Source organism: Macaca thibetana, chromosome 17, assembly GCF_024542745.1.
Source record: "Macaca thibetana thibetana isolate TM-01 chromosome 17, ASM2454274v1, whole genome shotgun sequence".
Classification (NCBI taxonomy): domain Eukaryota; kingdom Metazoa; phylum Chordata; class Mammalia; order Primates; family Cercopithecidae; genus Macaca; species Macaca thibetana.
The window spans coordinates 17,186,420-17,210,337 of NC_065594.1; the positions used below are offsets into that span (position 1 = coordinate 17,186,420).

The following is a 23,918-nucleotide window of genomic DNA, read 5'->3' on the forward strand; positions in this document are numbered from 1 at the left end:
GGCAGAAGCAGAGGCAGAAGCTAGTCTAGGGGAAAGCTTAGGCAAGAGCCTATATTGGAATTTCTACAGGAAGGCAACTGGGGGGCAGGGCAGGGCAGACTGTTTAGGGCTGGCTAGTTTGAGTAACTCTGGTGTGCTTTGGGCTAGAATGGGGACTCTAGTTGCTTGGTGCCAGGATTGATTTAGGGCAGAGAGAATGTGTTGGTTTGGTGTGTGAGATTAGATAAGGATGTGGTTGGGGATATAGACTCCTGGAGATTGGGTAGTTTGTATGTGAAAGACATTCTCCCAGCTGAGCCCTTTGCTGTCTCAGAATTGGCTAGCCCTGGGAGAATAAGCCTTTCCAGGCCAGCAAACTTTTTAAGATACCCAAATATCACACAACATAGAAAATAGAAAATATGATTAAGACGAGTAGAAATAGAAAAGTGTGTTTTTTAGCTCTCAAGACGTAACTTGGTGATTAAGAAATATTCCAAAAAGATGGAAAACAGCAGTAAGCTTAGATAATTATAATAATTAGCATCTAAGTTAATACTTTTTTCTCTAACATTATTGGGTTATCAGCAAAACACTATTTACCATGCTTCCCATAAGAAAATGTTTTAATATACTAAGAACAGTTTGAATTTTATGCTATGATAAAGATATACTAGATATAAATTAAATATTTGACTTAATATTAACACTAGAGAAAAGTAAAATGGAAAGCTAGCATGATTATACTCATGAGCATTCCAGTTGAAGAGACCCGGAAATGAGCAGGAGAAACATTAAATTATGCAAATATTTCTTAGAAAAGCATATATTTCTTATAAGGCCCAAAGATAATAAATAATTGTTAAATAAAAGGCCAGGATATACTAAATCTCTCAGGAGATAATGATACTTTTCAATGGTAGTAAAAGTGAAACTTCATTAGTAAAGAATATTTAATAAACTGCAAAATAAGTAGCTCATATAAGAACCAACATTTTATTCTCCTATAAATGAAGTAGATTATATTCCTACTTATTGTTTAAGGAAGAGGAAAAAAGTTCCACCTCTCTGTTAATACTCTGATAGCTTTGCGAAGAAATTCTTACCAATTCCAAGTTTGAGACCCGTTTGCTTATCACCATAAGTTCACCTTTAAACAACTAAGGAAAAAAATTAAAACCTTGTGTAGGACAGAATCTATTTCAGCATTTCAAAAATCAAGACAAAAATGGCTGTGAGTGCAGGAAAAAGAGGAAGAATTTAAAGGAATTGCTAGAGATTTTGGACAGAATTAACCAAACTGAGGTGAACAGAGCTGTTAAAAAGGCACCCAGAATTGCAGGGACTGTGGTCACAGCAGACAGTTGATTCCCTTTGTAAGGTTTCCAAGTTGTTACTGGAAACATTTAAATTCTGTACCAATTAGTAATTTTAGAATGATCTAGAGTAGATCGTGTTAATATCTAAAAATAGTTCTTTCAAGCCAAACCTTTCTATCAATTCTCTTTCATTATATACCTCTTAAGCCATGGGTAAGGTTATCACATAAGTATTTAGATCTTCAAAGTCTCTACTTTCTGAATTATAACTGTAAAGCCTACTAAACAATATAAATATTCATGTGGTTCTTTTGGCTAACGGAATTGCAATAAAAGTACTATCCCCAAATCACATCATTTACACCAAAGAATATAAACTGAAATGACTGCAGAGGACCAACAGAAAACAAAAAAGTATGACTAGGACAAAAGCTGCTGAACCATTTGTATCTACCAAACCTAACATTCACCTGGCTGCACTACACAGCCCAACCCCAAAACTCCCAGGACCACTGGCCATCAGCTCACAACCTCCGCTTTGCAAGCCACCACCACCATAGAAGCTACAAGGAAGGTTGATGTCAATAAGCAATCCTACATCCCCAAGACATATACAATCTGAAAGAGTCAATAATGAGATTTCTAATTTAGGGTCTCTGATTCAGAAAGTCACATGTCACATAAAGTAATGGTGAAGGAACGTGTGAGGATATTCACTTATTTTTATTTGATTGGCTTCTTTATTTAACCATATTTGATAAGAATCTTTAATTAGCCTTTTCAAACCTCTGCTTTCACCAGTAGCAGTGAACTGAGTGAGTCATATTATCCTTTGAATAGATAAGCCTTAAAACAAGAACAATGCAAGAATCAAAAAATATAATCTACTGCATTAAAAGCATTTAAGACTGCAGTTAATGAAATGTAAAAACATTACTGCAATTGGAAAGCATTACCAATCTACAGCAGTTTTAAGCTAACATTAATTCATTCAATAAATACTATTTTAGCACCTGCTATATGCCAGATACTTGTTCCAAGTACTGCAAAATCAAAATTGAATAAGAATTCATTGAGCAGCACACTGAATGAGTTTTTAAATTCAACTCTTTGTTTGTAAAAAATACTAGTAAAAATAAGCTCATATGCAATCAAATTAGGTAAGTTTTGTAAAGAATCATCAGCAACTGTGTTTCTTCATTATTCTCTCACAAACCATTTGTAAAACCTTAGACCTACAAAACATAATCTCCTTTTGTTCATTTTCTGATTTTTCAAAGAAATAACAGTACCCATCCTGAATCCTTTGCATGTTTTATTGTAGGAAAAAAAGTAAGTTAGTGAATGTAATAGCACTTCAAATGGAAGAAAATCCTATATAAATTTCTTACATCCCTTAGAGACAAGCAACAGCCATGTTATCATGGATGTTTCTACTGTGGTTTGTCATGATGAAGATATATAAAAAATGTTTTGTATATCTAAGAACAGAAGTATCAAGTTGAAAATAATATAATATTTAAATGGTAATCTAGAATATATCCCAATTCATAACGTGGCAAGTTACGATGTAATTTTTAAATAATTAATTGTCACATTGGCTTTAATACATTCTAAGTGCCTCAAAGAACAATCACTACTGATGACCTTGTTAACTCTTCGGGCAAAACATAAAAAATTAAACACTGTAGGGATCTAGATGCCTCCTCAAAAAAAAAATAATAAAAAAGTTATAGGGAAAATGAGCATTGCATAATTCCATTAGGGAAACTAAAAAATAAAGTAAAATATTACTTAGATACAAATCTTATACAAGAATTCACAAAATAGAAAATTTTACTACAGAACAGTAAAATAAGAAGAAGATATTTTTATTCTCTTTAAATTACATGTTTTACCCTGATGTGACTACTAAGTTCATTCGATTCACAAAAAATTTAAGTGAAAAATTTTCAGTAAGTGTATAAATGATTTTTTTTAGCCAGTAAGCATTTTTATTATCATTTGGAGGCAACATGCTTCAGTTTGAAGAATATTTTCCACTCCTCTATTTTTTAACACTATATTTATATCAATTATGTCACCATTCTTTTCATCTTATGTTATAAGCATAATTTATTTTTAAAATAAACTGGTTTCTTTTCTAAATAATAACATGTTTATCCACATTTGCATTTTTTGTTTTTTAAATTATTTTAACTGCCATTTTTATTTTCTTATGTCAGTGTAATTCTATATCTTAAACATCCTTAATCATTATTTGACTTTATTAAGAAGAGAACTTTAAAAGAGAGAAGGTTTCACTATGTGGATTTATATGTCATTTACTTCCGTAGCGGACAATTCAATGTCTGCTACAAAATGTTTTACTTATAAAATAACTCTTCCATAGGTAGATGGGAAAATAAATCCATAAATTAAGGCTCTAAGAACTTTAGACAGAAATGAGAACTTCCACTACCATCCTCATCCCTAAAGTAGCACATGTCCTCAATGTATAAGTTGCCATTCTTCAGGGGATTAATTACAGGACACTTCTGAAGTGAGAACTATTTTTGCCAAAGTTTTGCCAAAATTTTGCCAAAGTTCACTTACAAATCACAAATGTTTTATTCTTCCTATACCAGTGAAGAATATAGCAAGAAACTAATGGGAAAAAACCTGACTGCATATAGTTTTAAATTATACCTTAAGAAAGCATGGGATTATCCCTGAGCCCATCTCACCAATAAAGATAGACTAACTTCCCTGTGGTAGTTTTATTCATAATTGCCTAAACTTGGAAGCAGCAAAGATGTCCTTTAGTGGGTAAATGGGTCAATAAACTATGGTTCATCTAGACAATTAACTATTATTCAGCACTGAAAATAAGTGATCAAGCCATGAAAAAACATGCAGGAGCCTAAATGCATATTACTGAGTGAAAGACGCCAATCTGAAAAGACTACATACTGTATGATTCTACAACATTCTGGAAAAGGCATAACTACAGAGACAGTAAAACAATCAGTGGTAGTCAGGGGCTAAGCAGGAGGGAGGGTGAATAGGTGGAGCACAGAATTTTTAGGGTAGTAGACTACTCTGTATGATATTATAATGGTAGATACATGTCAATGTATATTTGTCTAAACCCATAGAATATACACCACCAAGAGTTAACCCTAATGTGAACTATGAGCTCTGGGGGATAACGATGTGTCAATGTGGGCTCATCATCTGTACCACTCTGCTGGAGGATGTTGAAAATGTGAGAGACTATGAATATATAGGAGTAGGGAGTATCTTTATCTACTCAATTTTGCTGTGAACCGAAAACTGCTCTAAAAAATAAAGTCTATTAAATAAAAATACTCTTGGCTGGAGAAAGGAGGAGAAGAAAATGATAGACATTGTAAGGTCTCCCCGAAAGATGGCCTTATTCCTTCATCTCTAGGCAAACAACCTCTAGGGAATTTCAGAATCAGAGAAAAGACGCCCAGTTCTTGCTCTCATTGAAACCCAGGAAGACAACAAGGTTCCCTCCATTCTAGGGAGAAAAGCATGTTCTCTTTAGTCAAAGATGTCTGAGCCCTTCTGGGTTCCCTGTAGCCACAGGGTGAAACAAGAGGGCACTTTTCTTATATCCCTTAGAGACAACCAACAGTCCTAAAGTGGTCTTGCCAGCACACAAAAAGGAGTGATATCACCAGACAAAATGAGATGTCACATGTCTCAGATGTTTGGAGTGGATACAGATATCACTGAGAATATGGGCAAATGATGACAAAGGAGCAGATGTCACAGTCCTCTGAAGCCTGTGTTCTACATACAACTGCAAGAAGAGTCATGTGGGGAGAAACTATGAATGGATCCAAAAATCTCAACTTCAATAAGAAAACCTTGAGTTAATAAAGTAAAAGAGTATTAATATTTACCTCATTTAGCTGGTAGAAGGATAAAAATGTATAAATGTGGGAAAAAAAACTCGTGGTTGAAATGGATTTGTCAGAGGCTACTTTAGTTTTTCTAAAAGTAATGTTTCCATTAAATGAAGAATTCACACAATATTTAGAGCGAAAATTTAATTATACTAGACTGTTAAATTCCTGTTTTTCACAGTTCAAAAATGCCATTTTGTAATAAAGGTATTTTACAAATTCTGTGGTTAAAATATTCCAACTTTTGTGATTAAGCCTCAAATTTAGAAACATTATAGTCAATGAGCTTCGTAGAAAAGTCATTTCTTTTTCTTATTGAATTTTAGGAAATATTTTGAAAAAATATGTAACTGTAACAACTAAATGTAGCACATTTAGAGCTACAGTCCTCTGCAAGGGCTTGCCTGGACTTGCTAAGCTCCAATCTCACCTGTATCTCATTGTTCTTTTTGACTCAAAGGGTTGTAAACATTCTCTAACCTTCTAGTCCTTACCTTGAAAAACAACACAGCATTTACATATTCCCAGGTACTTCTCTAACCAAATCAACTCTCTCCTCTTTGTATAAGGCTTCTTGTCACTAAATTATAACTTACAGCCAAGGCATCAGAGTTTAAAGTCTATATTTTGTCATTTGATTTGTACAAAGTGGTCAATACTATCAAAAAAATATACCTTGCTGAATTTTGAGTCATTATTATCATTGCCCCAATGATATCAATGCCTTTTAGTGGATTTTGAGGGGAGAAAAGGCAATAGAAAAAAAAATGAACAAATTAAACTACTATTAAAATATCTGTCAAGTATTAATTGATCAGTCTATATTTGTTCCCTGTAATATAAAGTATTTAGAACAGAATATCTTAAGATTTATTCAGGTGCAGATGTTTCCAGATTACATAATTTGACTATCAGATGGTTTTAGTTATAATCATAAATACAATCAAATTAGGGTGAAAATGAAAGACAATTGTTTTATGGCATCCCGAGGAATATAAAAAATAAAGCTGGCTATAAAAATAACTAGTCAGAAGAATTTCTATGACTATGGAAGCAAATCTTTTTAGTCCTTATGTAAATGTAATTTCCTTCTGGCTTTCTTCTAATAATGGAAAATCTATATGCATTTGCAAACAGAATATTGGTATGCTTCATTGACATTTAATGAGTTCTAATACGGTCACACTGTGCACTTCTACAATCATTTCTGCCTCTACATGATACTAATTGGATCTTTTCCAAAACACATTAGGCCATTTATGCTGTTTGTTGTCTTAAAATGTTCCATTGCCAATTATCTCCAAAAATTTGCTCCAGAGTTTGCTTCTGATTACAGTCATTAAATGTACTTTAACATTTTAACTTTTCAGTAAAAGAGAAGGTCCTTGTTTTGCTAGAACATTTTCCAGTTGCAAATCCCTTCACAAAGTTAAAAATATATATTGAGTATAAATAAATCCATTTATAATTTCTTTCTTGTCCTAAGCAAAATAAAACTCAGCAGGCTCTAGAAATCATGTTGTGACTCTGAGGACACAAACATATGAGAAGCAGAGTTGGGGGATTGAGGTGAAAAAGAATTCTAAACATTTAGAAACAGCTGCTTTTTAATATCTCAAGAGATGTTATTTTGATATATTATACAAATGTATTTTCTGAAGCAGCAGAATCTGAGTACTAAAGTCACACTGCCTGGGACTGAATTCTGTTTTCACCACTTTTTCCGTATACAATAAAAGTTCTCTGATTAAAGTACATTTTTCTCTTTAGAATTTTGCCATGTTTTGATACATGAGCAGAAACCAAACTATAAATAGCAGGATGCAAATTTTGTTTCAAAATATGTAATATGTAGCCTTATAAATATAGACTGTAAATATGTACACTAATCTCTTTCATTATTTTTGGTTAGCTGACAATAGGTAGACACAGTCATAGTTTTATCCTTATTACTAGTCTCACAAGTTTTAGTCATGCCCACTAATTGAATCGTTTCAGCTATTAAGGCTGTAACTGTTGATCCCTATATCTGTCAATCAATATTTGTCTTCATCTACAAATATGGTAACACCAGCATTTTAAAAAGTGAGGATGGCTGTCATGAGAATGTAGGAGTCTTACTCTCCTACAGTCAGAACCAGAACTCTCTCCACTGGGAAATGTCACCATAGAAGATTAGTTGGCTGCAAAATTATAGCAAAGATGAATTTGGTCTCCATTATCCCCACTACAGTTCCTTCCTGGTTCCTCTCTCAACTATCTCTTAAGAATCTGACACATATTCTAAAGATCAACTAGATTGCCCCATTATTTTAACGCCTACCTGCTTCCTCCTTTGTCTATTCATACCCATATTTTAAAAGGGCATTTCAGTCATTGTGAGACAGATGCATATTTTCCAAACACAGAGGTTTAGATTTGTAGTAAGGTTTAGAGGACAATTTTCTTCCGTCATCACTATACAGGATGTTAGATCCTAGAGAGTTGACACTTACCTGCCTTACTCAGAGTTTAGCTTAGTGCCGGGCAAATAGAAAGGGTTCAAAGTTGGTTGTTAAACTGAATAAATGTGGTCAGTGATTAGCAACTTAGCGCACTGGTTTAATTCTATTAGACCACATAACAAATTACTGAAATCTCCTGTTCATAGATGGGTCTTCCCAACTAGACGCCACGTTCCTCAAACGTAGAAACCTCATTTTTTCTCACCAACCCCAGCGGGAGTCTTGGCATAGAGAATTCCCTCTTGCTAGCTCTCTTACTTATTGAAATTAAATAGTTATAAATCAGTATCGGAAAGTAAAGCGTGAAGGAGAAACTATGAGAAATGTAAAGGCTGTAACAGGACTGGTTTGCTGGAAAGACGGAAGAAAACTAATAATAAAGCAGTGTTACAATTCCTGCTTCTGGTGCACCAATTAAGCTTTTCTGCGCTCAGATTGCCTTAGCAACTTTGGAGCGCTTTCGCCCCAACCCCGCCTCCAGCCTCGCCCCAAGTCCATCTCTCTCTTCATCCGACTACCGCAAACCCTTACTTCCGCCCCAACCTGCCAGCTGGGACCTAGGGTCCTACACTCTATGCCCACGCTTATCCTGCCTGACTAAAAATATGGTATCAAATTACCAGAGTTAGAAAGATGTTTTATAAATATAATCCATACTTTTTTCTCAGATATATAAACGCAAAAGCACAAGGCATTTGTAATTTAAAAGCGCTACCTAGCATGAGCTCTTAGGGCCAATTTTCAGGCAGTGCGTTGGATAGCAACAACTTCGGAGGTCCCCAGCTTGCAGAGGGAGACGTGGAAGTGAGTGGAGCCGGGCGGTCCTGAGCACACTAGAGGAAGTCGTGCTACTCCGGGGAGTTAGCGTTTGTTCTAGATTCATCCCGGCACCACCATGTAAGTGTTTGCTTACCGACTGCCTTAATCCCTGGTCCCGCTGCGCGACCCTGACTCTCTCCCGCTCCTTTCCTTAGGTCGAAGGTTTCCTTTAAGATCACGCTGACGTCGGACCCACGGCTGCCGTACAAAGTGTGAGTAGCTCGGCCGAGATGGGCCTTTTGTGGCCGGACAAGACGGGGCTGGGTTGAGGGTGATCCGAGCCTTTCCAACAACTACCCCGTGCCGTCTCTTCAGTTTCTCTACCTTCCTGGCTCGCGCCCTTCCAGGAGTCTCTCCCACCGGAGCCTGCGAGGAGAGGTCCGCACTTGCTCGCTAAGTAGCAGCTTGGCAGCTTGGCCCCAGCACGAGGGTGTGGGTGTGTTTCTCATTAGTGACCTCCCCTCGGAATTCATTTGGTGGGCAGATGGAGCGGGAGGACAGGTGGACCAGGTTCTGGTAATTTGCTGGGATTCTTAAACAGCCCCCATCTGCTGGATATTAGAAAAACGTTTCACCGCTTTAGCCAGCTGTTTGAGGAAGTTAAGGAAGATATTCCATCCTGATAGTCAAGACTTTGAAATTACTTGAACATTTGTTATTCCGCGGCTTCTGAGTTTTGTTGTGTATGAGTAACTCAACAATCGGGCATCACAAAGTAATGAGACTCGGCTCACACCCTTCCTGTGTTGGGATTTAATAGAGTATTTAGTAGGAATGGGAAATGCAGAAGAGGAGGATAGTTTATCCATGTGGGGCCTTTACTTCGCAGTTGAATGATAGATTTTAAGTAAACACTCTTGAGGTTATTGCAGTTGGAAGTAGCATGAAATGTATCAAAGAACAGGATTACAGTAGGATTTTTTGCATAATTAATTAGTAACGTGGCCTACCTAGCTGTTCAGTTATTTACCAATCCATGATCCATACAACCTCTCAGCCTTTTGAACCCTTATTCTTTTCATCTCCAAAATATCCTTTTTACACTTTATCTCAGGTGTTCATGGTTGCAGCCTAGAACTGAAGAGTCCAATAATTGCTCCATCTCTAAGATGTCGTTTACAGGCACTCTTATGGATAAATACATTCTCTCCTACCTGATTTACTGTAATCTCTCTTCTACAACGGTTCATTTAATCCATCAGTCACAGTGGTTTTTAATCTATAGCTATCCCAACTTCTATTCCTTACCTTATTCCTTATATAGTTAAGAGTCTAGGCCGGGCGCGGTGGCTCAAGCCTGTAATCCCAGCACTTTGGGAGGCCGAGACGGGTGGATCACGAGGTCAGGAGATCGAGACCATCCTGGCTAACACACTGAAACCCCGTCTCTACTAAAAAATACAAAAAACTAGCCGGGCGAGGTGGCGGGCGCCTGTAGTCCCAGCTACTTAGGAGGCTGAGGCAGGAGAATGGCGTAAAACCCGGGAGGCGGAGCTTGCAGTGAGCCGAGATCGCGCCACTGCACTCCAGCCTGGGCGACAGAGCGAGACTCCGTCTCAAAAAAAAAAAAAAAAAAAGAGTCTATTGTTGCATCTTTAAATCATTCTCATGCAAACGACCTCAACTCTGGTGGCCCTGTCTCTCCTCCCAGCATATTTTGGTTAGTGAAACACCAGCTCTGAAACCAGCTATTTGTATTATCTGTACATAACTGACTGCCCCTGGCGAAAATAACAGACTGGAGGGTTTTACGTTAAGTTCATGACTACAATTAATAGTACCTAGTACTTTACTACATTCTTCAAGTTTGCTCATTTTCCTGCTTATTCTTGGAAAGGATTGTTTAAAAATTTCAAACTTTCCGCAGCTGCTCTCTCCCTTGCTCTCATGCCATCAGAGGGAAATTCTATCATCTTTCCACCAATATAAACCTACCACTGCATTGATATATCCGTTAATTTCCCATCCTTTTAGAATGGAAAAAATGACTTCACTCCTGTGAAAAACCACTTGAGCTCTGGTTCCCATCTATTTCAGTCTTGTCAAGGTTAAAGTAGACGGAGTCCAGTGCCCCTTCTCTCCTCATTATTGGTTTTTTCCTCTATACTGGATTATTATTCTCATCAATATGCAAATGTACTCTAGAAAGAGAGCGTGAGAAGGAAGGAAGAAGAGGATAGCGTAGGACAGTAACATTAAGAGCCTGGAACATTGTACCAGTTCAGTTAATGTGTGGTGACTGAATGAATTTAGTAGGTACACCTGTTGTTTAGTATGTGTGTGTGTGTGTAGTTGTGTGTGTATGTATGTAAGGATGTGTGTGTGTAAAATTCACATAACGTGTAAATGTGTGTACAAGGATATCTGCGCTGTATTTTCAAAGTAAATGGTAACTAGTACTTCGGTACTTGAAAAGCTTGCCCTTTTAATCTTTCCTTCCTTTACACTTGTTCTTTTCTGTGCTTAGAATGCCGTCTCATGACCACAACATATTTTATAATAATAAAAATCTCACCTCTATGAAATTTTTTTTTTTTTTTTTTTTTGAGAGAAAGTCTCGCTCTGTTGCCCAGGTTGGAGTGCAGTGGCGCGATCTTGGTTCACTGCAATGTCCACGTTCCGGATTCTTCTCCTTCCTCAGCCTCCCGAGTAGCTGGGACCACAGGCGCATACCACCATGCCCGGCTAATTTTTTGCGTTTTTAGTAGAGACGGGGTGTCACCGTGTTAGCCAGGATGGTTTCCATCTCCTGACCTCATGATCCTCCCACCTCGGCCTCCCAAAGTGCTGGGATTACAGGCGTGAGCCACCACTTCTGGCCGAAGATTTTTCTAATCGTTCACAGAGTTAATCTGGCCCTTTCGTTACCTGTGGACTTAGTCTTTATAATAATTCTTACCAATTAATCTTATTATTTTGTTTATATGAGATATTTATTTTTAAAAAAGATGCCAGGAATGTACTTTAAAAATTCTCATTAATGTAAATTTATTCAAAACACTGGGATAATTTAAGTACCTATTTTATGAAATGACTGGCAAATATAACTTTAGATAAGATCTGTGCAGTCACTGTAACTCTCATTTTCTCTAATTTTCTGCCAGTTAGAACTTGCACTAAAAGATGCTTTCATTTTTTATTTTTATTGGCTTGTCTGTGGACACTCACCAACTTAATATACAGATAGAAACTTATTTTAATGAGCATCAATATGACATCTAGGTATATTTTAAGGACATCTCCAAGTCTCCAATTTAAAAGTTAATTGAACTCCGAGGGTTTGGAAGTTCTCTGATGGATGCAGAGTTTTAGGAAAATGAATCTCAGCTTCTTAACTACATATATACTGCAAAAATACTTTGTAACAAACTGTTGCCTAGTTTGTAAACTACGACATTGCCAATTGATTAGTTTTTAAACAAATGGCTATCCTTTACATGTTTTTATTTTTTGTACCCCCAAAAAACATTCGTGAAGAAAGGGTAAAAATGATACTCATTTTCATCCTTTACTAGTATTTTGGAGTTGTGGAATGAGGGCAGCCAAGTAATCTATTCACATTTCTATTACTGAAAACTGGTACCATATGCTGTTCCTGATACAACAATTCTTGTAGTCAGAGATCTGTAGACTGAGTGAGGAGCCTGGGCATATTACATGAGAATAATGGTAGCTGGTATTAAGACACTTAAGAATAATACAATAATACGGTGGTGACAAATAGAGACGGTTTCAGTGAGAAATGTTAGCTTGTCAGTCTCCTCTGCTTTGAAAGATTGTTTTCTGTTTTCCCTCATTGTAATTTATGTTACCTTAGGAATCTTGTTTTTTAAAAGAAGTTTTAAAAACCTCTTACTGTGTCTTTAAGTGTTTTCTTAAGGTATAAAGTAAATTTCTGTTTGGAATTTTTTTATAGGAAAATTAATACAGATTGACCCTGGGACTAAGTCATTAAGAAAAAAAAAAATCTATTTATTCATGATCTTTAAAATACTTGCCATTTTACGAGTCAGTTAACAAAATCATCCCTCTCCAAAATGTTATTTCACATTTTTACTTAGCCCATTTTAAATGATGGTGGGAAAATCACTTCATTATTGGCATTTTGCCATAATAAACTTCATGCATTTTCATTAATTTGGTCTACTAATTTTGAACATGATTATTAAGAGTGCACAGAAGGTTCATCAAAAGCTTTATGATCCAGTGATGCTTCCCAAATAACCTTCTACTTATAATGAAAATGGTAACTTTAATGGGTCAAGTGCATAGGTATTTAGATGGGAGGTAAAGTGGACTGAAGACCAAGGAGAGCTTTACCTTTTTGCAATCCGTCTCTAGAAACAAACAGCAGTTCATATGCTAGACTTATGTGTATCAAAGTGTTAGAAATATGTAAATCTACACCTGTAGAGGTTAATTCTCAAGTGGAGCTCGGGCACCTTGCCAGCGCCAAGGCTAGTTGCTGTTTGGGTTGTGATTATTATTGTTTTGAGTTAAAGAGTGTAGTATGCAATCAAAATCACTAACTTTGAAACTGCAAAGTCAGCTTTGTCCAGATCGGCTACAGTAGCGGAAATAAGGAACAAAGGGGCTTTTTTAGAAAATGCTGACTTTAAAAGAAACTGTTTTAAAATTCTTCTTGCAGGCTCAGTGTTCCTGAAAGTACACCTTTCACAGCAGTCTTAAAGTTTGCAGCAGAAGAAGTAAGTACAGAAGTTGGAACAGCCTTTATGGAATGCGATTTGGCAGTATGCTTCAAACGTCTTTAAGATTTGCCTGCACTTTGACCCATCATTTCCATGTGGCTTCATTACTAGGTTTATGTTATCAAAAAGTTGTAAGTAGGATGATGGTTAAGACTTACTTTCAGATATAAGAAGCATGAGTTAAACAAATTGACATATCTGATTAATGCAACCATTGAAAATTATAAGAATTTATGAGGCTTTTTATGAAAATTAAAAAGGTACTGATTTTTAAATGTTTTTTAAAAATGCAACATTATATCACATTATATTCTATATACTGATATTTTACTAGTCTTGATTACAAAATTACAATTTCATGAAATCTTTGTCATAGTTTTCAGATTTTCTGTATGAGCATGTCAGTAAAATTTGTTGTTTTGAAAAGCTCCTAGTTTTTTTAAACGTGTTTAAGTTTTCTGTTGTATAAGAAATAATTTTTTTCATCTGAAATTATTAGAAATATCTACAATGCAACTTTTTGGGCATGACACTTGGAAAAGTAGCTTAATCTGGTAGAAATGGCACCCAAATGTGACTTGGGAGACTTAGGGTTCCTGTTATAGGTGTGTCATTAGTTAGCTGTATGACATAATGCAAATCCCTCTTTTTTATTCTGCAAAATGGAAGTAGTTAATACCTGTCCTTCCTCTCTGATCAAGTGATTTCGAGTAAAAACATTATTTACTGAAATTTTCTGTTGAGTTAAAAGTGCTAAATAGGTACGTTGTAACCCAAATCAAAACGTTTTGGTTCAGAATCTTTTGAAAAGTTTATAGTCACAGAAAAATAATTTTCTTAACTACATTAATAAAAAAATAGCTTAACACAGAATCCTGCCCTGTACTTAACTGATTTATGGAAAGTCAGCCAATCCAATCAGTGCTCAAAGCTCCTTGTATTGTCAGGAATTACTAACATCATTTGTCACTCATTCAGAATTAAACTGCCAAATAGTAGCATTTGTTTTGTGTCGTGTTGATATATTCTTCATGCAGAAAGAATAAGTAAAATGAGATGTGACACAAATCTGAATATAGCATTGTCATTATTGTTTACTGCACAGATTACTTGCAAGAAATATTCCTAGTCTGGGGCATAACAGAATCCACAAATTCCAGATTTAAGAAGTAGATCTATACAAGCTCTAATTAATATTTATTATATTTTGTAGTTACTTTATTGTGTGTCCTTTTTATTATATTTTGTAGTTACTTTATTGTGTGTCCTTTATAATGCAAAGGCATTTTTGTGAGCCTGGTTTTGTAATAAAAGTAGAAGAAAATCTTAACATACAGTAGTGAATAAACTAAGAAACACCACACAACCGTATATATTGATTAAGGTAGTTTATAAGTAAAGCTTACAGTAGAGTAAGCTATAGAAAAGAAAATATTAAGAAAATCATAAGAGAAAGTATATGTACTATTCATGAAGTGGAAGTGGATCACTATTATGAATCATAGGTGTTACATATTTAGAAAGGATATGACTTTCAGATTGTTGTGAGAGGGACTTTCATGAGATGGCATTGTAGAATCATTCAGTGAGAAAAAAGTTGACTCAAGAAAGCAAGAGTCTGGATTTAAATCTCTGGTAAAATTGCCTTAGTAGTGATAATAAAATTTCCCAGCACATGACTGGGGTACGTAATGAATTGTTGAAACCTGCAAAGAGCCCTAAATTATAAGAATTATGGGATATCTGAGGAGGAGAATAAATGAAAACAGAAGACCACAAAAGAATACTTTGCATTCAGTAGAAAACCTGTCAGTACAATAGGACAGAAAGGAATAGATTCTGCATTTTACGTCACTAGTGATGCTTCCTCATAGTTTAACCATTTCTTCCACATTCTGCTTAAAGGAAAAACTGTGTCAGCAATTGATTTTGGTTTTTAAAATCATAGGTTGCTGCTACATGGATGTGACTAAGAAAATACATAGCTTATATAAAATGAGCATGATGTAAAAGACTCAATCAGTAGGATAACTAAAAGCTTTGTAGGACTCTAGCTTTAGAAATCTGAGAGGCCTATAGTTAATTTGAGCGTTTGATCAAATTCTTATTGAGATTACAGCCTGTGCAAAATATCTGTGATGCACTTTTAAGTTTACTTAAGTACACTTTGAAATTCTTTAAAAATTTTTAAATCTTTAAAAGGACACGAGTGTACCACATTGAGATTAAAATGTGTTTATTAATTTGTGCATAATACTAAAACAAATAATTGTTCTCAGGCATGTTTAAGGCCTTATTTTAAAAGCTGATTCTTCAATTTCTAATTTAAAATAAGCTTTTAGTTTTTCTCAACTGTGTGTATGTAATGATTATAAATGCCTAGAGTAGTGTCTCCCAGACAACTGGAACCACACACAAAGTAGTACCACCAAAAAAGAAAAAAGGGTCGGGGGGGATCGTGAAGAACAGGAATTATTGGTCAAAAAATATGATAAACAGTTCATTTCTGTTAGGAGTATATTAAAGTATTTTGAGGAGACCACTAGTTAAACATGTTTTCCAAACTTACTTGATCACAAAATTGTAATATCTATAAAGTTAGTCCATAGCACAGACATGCTTCATAAGTATTTGTTGGATAAATGCATAAACTATGAAGACATAAACACACTTTCGCAACTGCTGGTCTCTTTAAGAGATGGAATCTACCTTTTAGTTACCAATAAATTCCATACCACATGTCATTGATTTTAGAAACACATCTTTTTAAACATCTCTGAAGTAGATCAGGGGAGACTTGCTATCACTGTTGGCCAAATGGCATTCTCATAATTGTCTAGGTAACGTCATCTACACTTAATTATTATTTCCTGATGACATAATTGGACTATTGCAATCCTTGAGCTTTAAATCAGCAAATCATTAAAGAAGAATGTAAGGAATACAAGCCTTGGTTGTTACCTGAAAATGTTATGTAGGCACCCGCCATTAAACACAGAGAGCATCTGTTCAGATCTTGCAATTTCTATGCAGAAATTTTAGGAATAATCTCATCAATTTATTTTGCATATGCTTTTTGCTAGTCAAGATAATTATAAATGACAAAAGTGGTGGATAAGTCCTAAAGAGTAAACATTGATCTGGGCATAAATTGACAGTGGTTTTTCATTTTTGTAATGCAAAAAATAAGCTACACTTTTATAATTAATGGTGTCCTAAATACAATCGAAAGCATTGTTTATAGTACAGGGGTTTTTTTTTTACAGATAAAGCATATGATACAGTCCAGTTGACCCTTGAATAACATGGCAGTTAGGGGTTCCAACCCTGTGTGCAGTTGAAAATCTGCATAAAACTGTTTTATTGATCAAAAACTTTACTAATAGCCTGCTGTTGACCGAAAGCCTTACTGATAACACAAACAGGAGATTAATATGTATTTTGTCATGTGTATTTTATACTGTATTCTTATAAGAAAGTTAAAGAGAAGAAAATATTAAGAAAACCATAAGAGAAAGTATATTTACTATTCATTAATTGGAAGTGGACCATGGGAAAGGTCTTAATCCTTGTCTCATGTTGAATATACTGAGGAGAAGGAAGAGGAAGCGTTGGTCTTGCTGTCTTAGGAGTAGCGGAGCCAGAAGAAAATCTGCATGTGTCATTCAAGGGTCAGCTGTACTTTCCTTGATGGTTTCACTTATTCTAAAAGATTAATCCCACTTTAGAATTATAGAATTAGTATTTGTACCCCATTCTTGCTAATTATAGTTTTGTGTGTGTGTGTGTGTATATATATATATTTTTTTTTTCCTTCTATTTAGTTTAAAGTTCCTGCTGCAACAAGTGCAATTATTACCAATGGTAAGAATTCACTGTAAAATTATGTATTACCTCAAATTTATAGAAATGATGTAAAAAGAACCAAATTAATTAAAATGAAATACAGAAAGCCCCAAGTGTATGTGTATCCACATAAATGATATACTTAATGGTAAACACTAAGTCAGGGTTATGGTTCATAATTAGCTCCTCTCATTTCTTTGTGCTTTTGATATAGTATAGCACTTTATAATATCTTTTGTCCTTACCAGTTCATGCCAGATTATAACTGAAAATAACTTTATTTAGCAAGTTTTTTTTTTTATTAAGTAAAGTTGATTTGGTAAATGCTTTAGAATATAGAAAGTTAAGCAGGAATGTACCTTTGCTATACCTTTCCTGATAGAAAATTGTATCTTGTAGGCTTGTAATAATGAGAATTTTATTCAGTTTTAGGTATATAATTAAAAATCTTAGTATCTTGGAACACTGATAGTCAATGATGATGCAATTAGTCTTGTGAGAAAATAGTGAAATAAGATGAGGAGTAAAGATTGCAGGGAGGGCTTAACTGTGTTTCAAGTATACAGTGTAGTGTTGATGAGTGCTGATGAGTTGCCCAAGTGCAGTTTGGATAAACTAACTGGAGATGGGTTTAATGTGCATGATGTAACTTAGATAAGATAGAATTTCTCACTGTAAAACATTCTGCATTCTGTCACATTGAAGTGTTTCTCTGTTGGAAAAAAGCTGGCTTACTACCTGGAAAATTTTAGGTCATAACTTAGTAACGTGTGTTGAACTAAATGACTTCGCGAGCTCTCCCAGCCTTAAGATATTATGACCCAGAGTAATACGAAGATGATTCATGGCATACCTAAGGTGCTTTTTAGTTTTTTGGAAGAAATGACAAACATTATTTTTAATTCTATGTGGCAAAATAAGTTAATAACCTATTTTCCATAGAACTTACCAAGATCATTGCATTGACAGATGCTTTGGACTAACCCAGCAATGTGTATGAATGCAGAATAATAGATTTTAACAGATAATTTACCTGAAAGATTGTCACTCGTGTTCCTAGATTTAAATTATTTGACTTGTGTCTATATACACAGCAGCACTATTTTGGCAAATCTCTTTTCTTGCTAGTATTAAACCATTTTAGCTTTAGAAATAATGTATGTGATTTTACAACTTGTTTTCTAGATGGAATAGGAATAAATCCTGCACAGACTGCTGGTGAGTATCTATTTGAAAACTCATAGAGCAGTGGGTGAGGTTATATATGTCAATTGACACAGAATATGTAAGCTATTCTAATTATACTTGACAGTATTTTAACCTAATGGAGCTGTTTTTTTAGGGATTATATACCAGTCTTTACCTGTGTGTCTGAGTAATAAGTTGTTTCATTGTGTATATCGATTGTAGATGTTTTTGGCTACAAGTAACAGAAAACCTAATAGTGGGCTTAAGCATTAAGAGTATTTATTATATATAACAAAAAGTCTGTAGATAAGATTGCTTTCTCATTGGAGTAAGGATTTTTTGACCTACCTCTTAAGGTAGTTGTCAGATAGTAAATGTAAAGTGCTTAATAGCTTGGATAATTTATAGAAAGCATTCATTAAGTGCTATTATTATTATTTTTAATATAGTCATTTACATTTCAAAGGGCTGACTCTACACTCAGATTTTCAGACTGTTAAATTTATACAGGTGATATATCAGTGTCCTAACCAGGAGGCAGGGTAAAAGTAGTCTCATACTTTATAAAAAAGTAGTCTAAAACTTTAAAAAAAATAGTTTTATATTTTTTAAATGTAGTCTCTTAGCCTTGTAATCTAAAGTTTTAAAATTAGGCATGCTTTAATGTAACCTCATTCTAGAGCAGTAGTCATTTTTAAATTATATTCTAAAGTATTTCTTTATTGTAACAAAATTATGTTGTTTTCATAGGCCTTGCGGTTGAAATTCAGCCATAGAGAAAATGAAGAGTGATTTAAAATTGCAAATTTTTGTTACTTTAGTAGTTTTTAATAGATAATTTTATTAAAAAGGTTTATTGAAAATCATGAGGCACTTTATTGTATGGATGCCTTTAATCTGAGTAGAGAAAGGTTTCTTTTTTTCTTATTCGAGAAACTTTCGGTATTTTACAGTAGTTTGAATTACTGCTAACTCTAACATACTGCTTGTTATATTATCTTTAAAAATGGAATGTGCATATCATTGATATGAAGAAAATCTCAGCAGGCAATGGACCCCAAATATGTCAGGGTATCTAAATTTTTGTCACTTGTAGTAATTTACATTTTTTTTCCTGTCCTGAGATATATTATTGTGTATTGAAGGAAGTATTCATGATTAAATTATTCACATTGTTACTTGCTGAAAGTATTTGTCAGCATTTTCATGTCTGGCGTTATTTTAAATTTTAAGCCTGTGTTGGATTGTGAAGATACGAGAATAGGAGCAAGACTTAAAAAGCATGGCATTGGGGTCTCATGATGCTTGAGCTTTTGTACCTATTTTACTGTTTACTAAATTATTTATTATATTTAATAATTGTCAGAATATTAAGATAACTTGATTTTTAGATACCTAACTTTATATTTTGTTTGTTTGTATAGGAAATGTTTTTCTAAAACATGGTTCAGAACTGCGGATTATTCCTAGAGATCGTGTTGGAAGTTGTTAATATCTGCTACTTGGAACATACGATTTCCTTTCAGAATAAATACTGGTATTTTTTGTTGTTGTAAAATTGAAATCAAGCATATAACATATTATGAAAACACCAAGAGTAGGGGACTCATCTGTCCCTTTTTGTTGTCCATACTCTTCCTATGAAGAGGGAATGCGTATGAATTAAGGCTACTACGGTCACAGAAGATCGTGGTCTTTGATGCTACCTCACAACACAAACAGGTAGTTCGTTGGGGGCAAATGAATTAGCCAACTGTTAACTGGAAGCTTTTGATAAGTTTTTTTTTTAGAACAATTTGGAACATTAAAATTTACTGAATCATATATATTCGTCTGAGTTAAAAATGTAAAAAGAATTATGGACCCTGGATGGCAATTTGCTTGATAGCATCTGATTTGCAGATACATAATTTGATTTTTAATTAAATACATAGGTTATGATGAAGTGAATAGACATATCAGTGAACAGTTAACTATATTAAAATTTTATTTCCTTTTTTTAAGATTCCAACCTCAGTTATATAAATTTCAGTTTAATATCAACCAAACAATTAAAATTTTAATGTAACCCTTATGTGTGTAAATTGATGTCCCAAACCAGCTTTTAATGGTGGACTTACAGAATCCAGTACTTTTAATGGTGGGAATTTTCAATACAGTAGAAGCATCCTTTGCTGAGTTATACATTCCTTTATCAATCTCTTTTGATACAACATTTAAAACAAGCAGCTTCAAGAAACCATTGGTGTTTTGAGGATAATATTTCTAAATAGCATTCAGGAAGAGAGTATTATTACACAGATCTGAAGATCAAAAAACAGCTCAAGGAAATGCAGATCGGAAGTGCTGATGAGTTATATTTATTGAAAACTCAACTTTTAAGGAAGTGCTAAGATCAGTCACCCATGTGAATAAGAAGCCAGGAAAGGAAAGATGGAGAAGCCCAGATCACCAGACTTCTGTGAAGGAGGAAAGCAACAGAGGAAAACAGTGAAAGGGAACAGAAAGGGGTAGCAAAGTGTTACAGAAAAGCCAACTGGATAGACAGAACTGCAGAAGGTGTATGTTGGGGAGAACTGAAAGGGAAAACAAAATACTTGAGATAGTCTTAAGCAGAAGAAGGCAATTAGAGAAAACAAAGTGTCTACTGGACTTGTCAACATACAGACTTCAAGATATCCCTTATGAGAATCCAAAGAATGATGTGTAAGGGAAGATTTTATTTGCCCTTCCAGAAGAAATCAGTATCTATGCAAATCTTGAAAGATGAAATCAAAGCTCATAATGATTCAGAATCAGTGCTTGACCTTCTGTATTCTGAATGGTGAACTCTGGAAGCAGGGATTGTGTCTGTCTGGCTCTTTTTAGAGCTGGAAATGTAGTGGCTTTCATTAAATACTTGCTGTAAAGTCTTTCTAAGACCAATTATCATCTTAGCATGTTTCAGTATCTTCTCTGTCATAGACCCTAAGTTCATTAGGGGGAAAAAAAAAAAAAAGAAAATTCAACAGAATCCGCATTTGAAGTGTGCCATTGGTACTTGTTTATGAAATTACCAGATATTCATAAATGTGACAGATGAACAGCAGGATTATGAATTATCAAAGGAAAAATATTTGCTGAGGTGAAAAAATCTGATATTTGAGGAAGTTTTTATTTTTTTTTATTTATTTTCTTTTTGAGGTGGACTCTGTCGCCAGGCTTCTCTTGCCTCAGCCTCCCGAGTAGCTGGAACTACAGGCGTGCGTCACTACGCTCAGCTAATTTTTGTATTTTTAGCAGAGACAGGGAGGAAGTTTTTATTTTTATAAACAAAATCTGATGTTCAGAGGCCCCGTTTTTTACAATAAATGTTGAGTCTCAGTTAAGCAGGAATTTGTGAACAACCATTTCCTGACTTTTTGCTTTAATTTAGATTTTTCTCCACTCTGTTTCTAGCACAACAATTTGCCTGCTGTGTTACAAAAATAAATTTATATTGTCCTGTGCCATAAAGTGATATATTTAATATTTTTATTCTTTGGTTTTGAACATTGTAAGTTCCTAAAAACATTTTATTAACTAGACATTTTGTTATTAAATAAATGTGATCTGTCATTTCTTTGTGCAGAATGATTTGAAGTATTTAGTTTACATGCATTATTGGTTCATTATTAATATCTAATGGAAATACATATTGTTATATTGTACATGATATTGTCTATTATTATTAGAGCTCTTAATCAGCACACCTGTGGAGTCAGTATATAATACATGTAGTAAAGAAAAGAAGGGCAAAGATGATTAATGACCATAAGTCACAGAAATTAGTTTATAGTCATCTGCCACAGACACAGTAGTGATGTTTCATCTAACAACAGACCACATATATGACCTGGTCCCATATTACTGTATTTTTACTGTGCCTTATCTATGTTTAGATACACAAGTGCTTACCATCATTTTACAATTGTTTACAGTATTAGGTACAGTGACATGCTCTACAGGTTTGTAGTCTAGGAGCAATAGGCCATACCAAATAGCCTAAGTTTGTAGTAGGTAACATCATCTACATCATCTAGGTTTGTATGAGTACATTCTGATGTTCACACGGTGACAAAATTGCGTAAGGAAGCATTTCTCAGAATTTGTTCCTGTGATTAAGTGATACATAACAGTACTTCCAAATGCCTGTCTATTTTACAGATGTAAAAAAAAGTTGAGAAGAAAATGGGGTTATCGTAACTGGCTAAGTTAGTAGGTTTCAAACCTGGGTGATAACAGAGTTGCCTAGGAAATTAAAGATACAGATTTTTGGAAACCACCCCTTGAATTCTGATGTATTGAGTCTGTAATAATATCTAAGAAACTCTGTAAATGGGAGTGCTGGTGATGTCTGGCGGTCAGTTGGTTTGAGAATTAATGAGAAGGCCACCTTTTCACTTTGTGGAAGAACAGAATGAGGTCTAAGGGGTCAAAGTAAGTAGAATATGTTCTGGAATCTTGGACAGTGCACTTTCCAATGCTTGGTAAGTAGTCTGAGGCAAAGGTGCTAGCTAACAGTCTCACTCACTAGCTAACAGTCTCACTACACAACCTTTAAAGGTTTTCAAGTAAAACATTTTTTAGATATGTTTTTCTTAGAACTAGTTGTTCAAAAGAAAAGTCAGTGGGAAGAAAATGCAATCCTATTTAATTCCTCTGCTCCAATATTAAGATACTAAAACTACCATGTTTTTTACCCAAGGACCTTGAACTATTCGTGAATTGGAAGCACTGTCATACTTTAATGGAGTGATTCTAAGTTAACTGATAGTGTTCCTGAGGCCATTTATAAACCACACACACAAAAATAATGATTTATGTTTGTAATTCATCCAAAAGAAATCTGTTGAACATCTACTGTGTGTCAAATATTTTGATGGATAATTTCACTTTTATTATCTCATTGTTTATAACAATTCCAGCTTATTTTCCCCTTTTATAGAAGAAGAAAGGGCTCAAATTGAGTTTTGAAATTTGAACCCATGATTTGACCCAAACTCTGCACATTATACGGAGAAATTTTTAGTATATATTTTCTGTGATATGCTAGATGTGTATTGAATCACAGATTAAAAATAAAATATGTAAGGCTTAAATTCCATTTTAGAGTACTGACTCTGTAATGATAACGAGTGGTATTACTTTTTTAATACATGGTGTATATATGGTATAAATATGATAACATTCTAGGATATTAATTATAAACCAGTAGTGGGAGTAGGGACTGTGCCCATATTCATTAGCCTATCAGACATTGTGTTTTTTAATTTTAGTGTATCCTGCAAGTGCAGCTGCAACATTAGTCTTCTAATAACCTACTCTTTCTACTAGATTACTGCCCATAAACTCCTTTAATACAGAAATTCTGGAACTGCCCTCTATTGGTTAGTGCTGGAGATGGGTAAATCATTAGTCAAACTAGGCTATTAAGCCATTAATTGAAATAAATGCTCTTGAAAAGTTCAGTCTATCCAATCTATTAGCCATATCCTTCAAATTGGCTAAGGTTCTCTTACTGTCAAATCTTACTCATCTGATTTGCCTTTCTTGATGTATCAAGCCAATCACAAAATTCTCTTGATGCTGTTAACAGAATATGTCAGCCATCACCGC

General features: G+C 34.6%; 1 protein-coding gene and 1 long non-coding RNA gene across 3 annotated transcripts in view; one reads left to right on the forward strand and one right to left on the reverse strand.

Moving 5' to 3' along the window:
• The window catches only part of LOC126940864 (uncharacterized), a 131,825-nt gene extending 123,115 nt beyond the window's left edge, over window positions 1-8,710 (reverse strand). The window contains exon 1 of the long non-coding RNA XR_007720946.1: window positions 8,633-8,710. This is a non-coding gene — a long non-coding RNA (uncharacterized LOC126940864). The remainder of the gene's footprint in view (window positions 1-8,632) is intronic.
• Window positions 8,472-21,970, forward strand: UFM1 (ubiquitin fold modifier 1). 2 transcript variants are annotated; one of them, XM_050767073.1, is made up of 6 exons: window positions 8,472-8,616; window positions 8,694-8,750; window positions 13,187-13,244; window positions 17,072-17,111; window positions 18,279-18,311; window positions 19,706-21,970. In XM_050767073.1, coding segments are annotated over exons 1-6 (258 nt in total). In that variant the 5' UTR covers window positions 8,472-8,614; the 3' UTR covers window positions 19,774-21,970. The 2 variants fall into 2 exon arrangements, with proteins under 2 accessions (XP_050623030.1, XP_050623031.1); XM_050767074.1 differs by having other exon boundaries at window positions 8,485-8,616; window positions 19,032-21,970.
• Window positions 21,971-23,918: the final 1,948 nt, after the last annotated feature.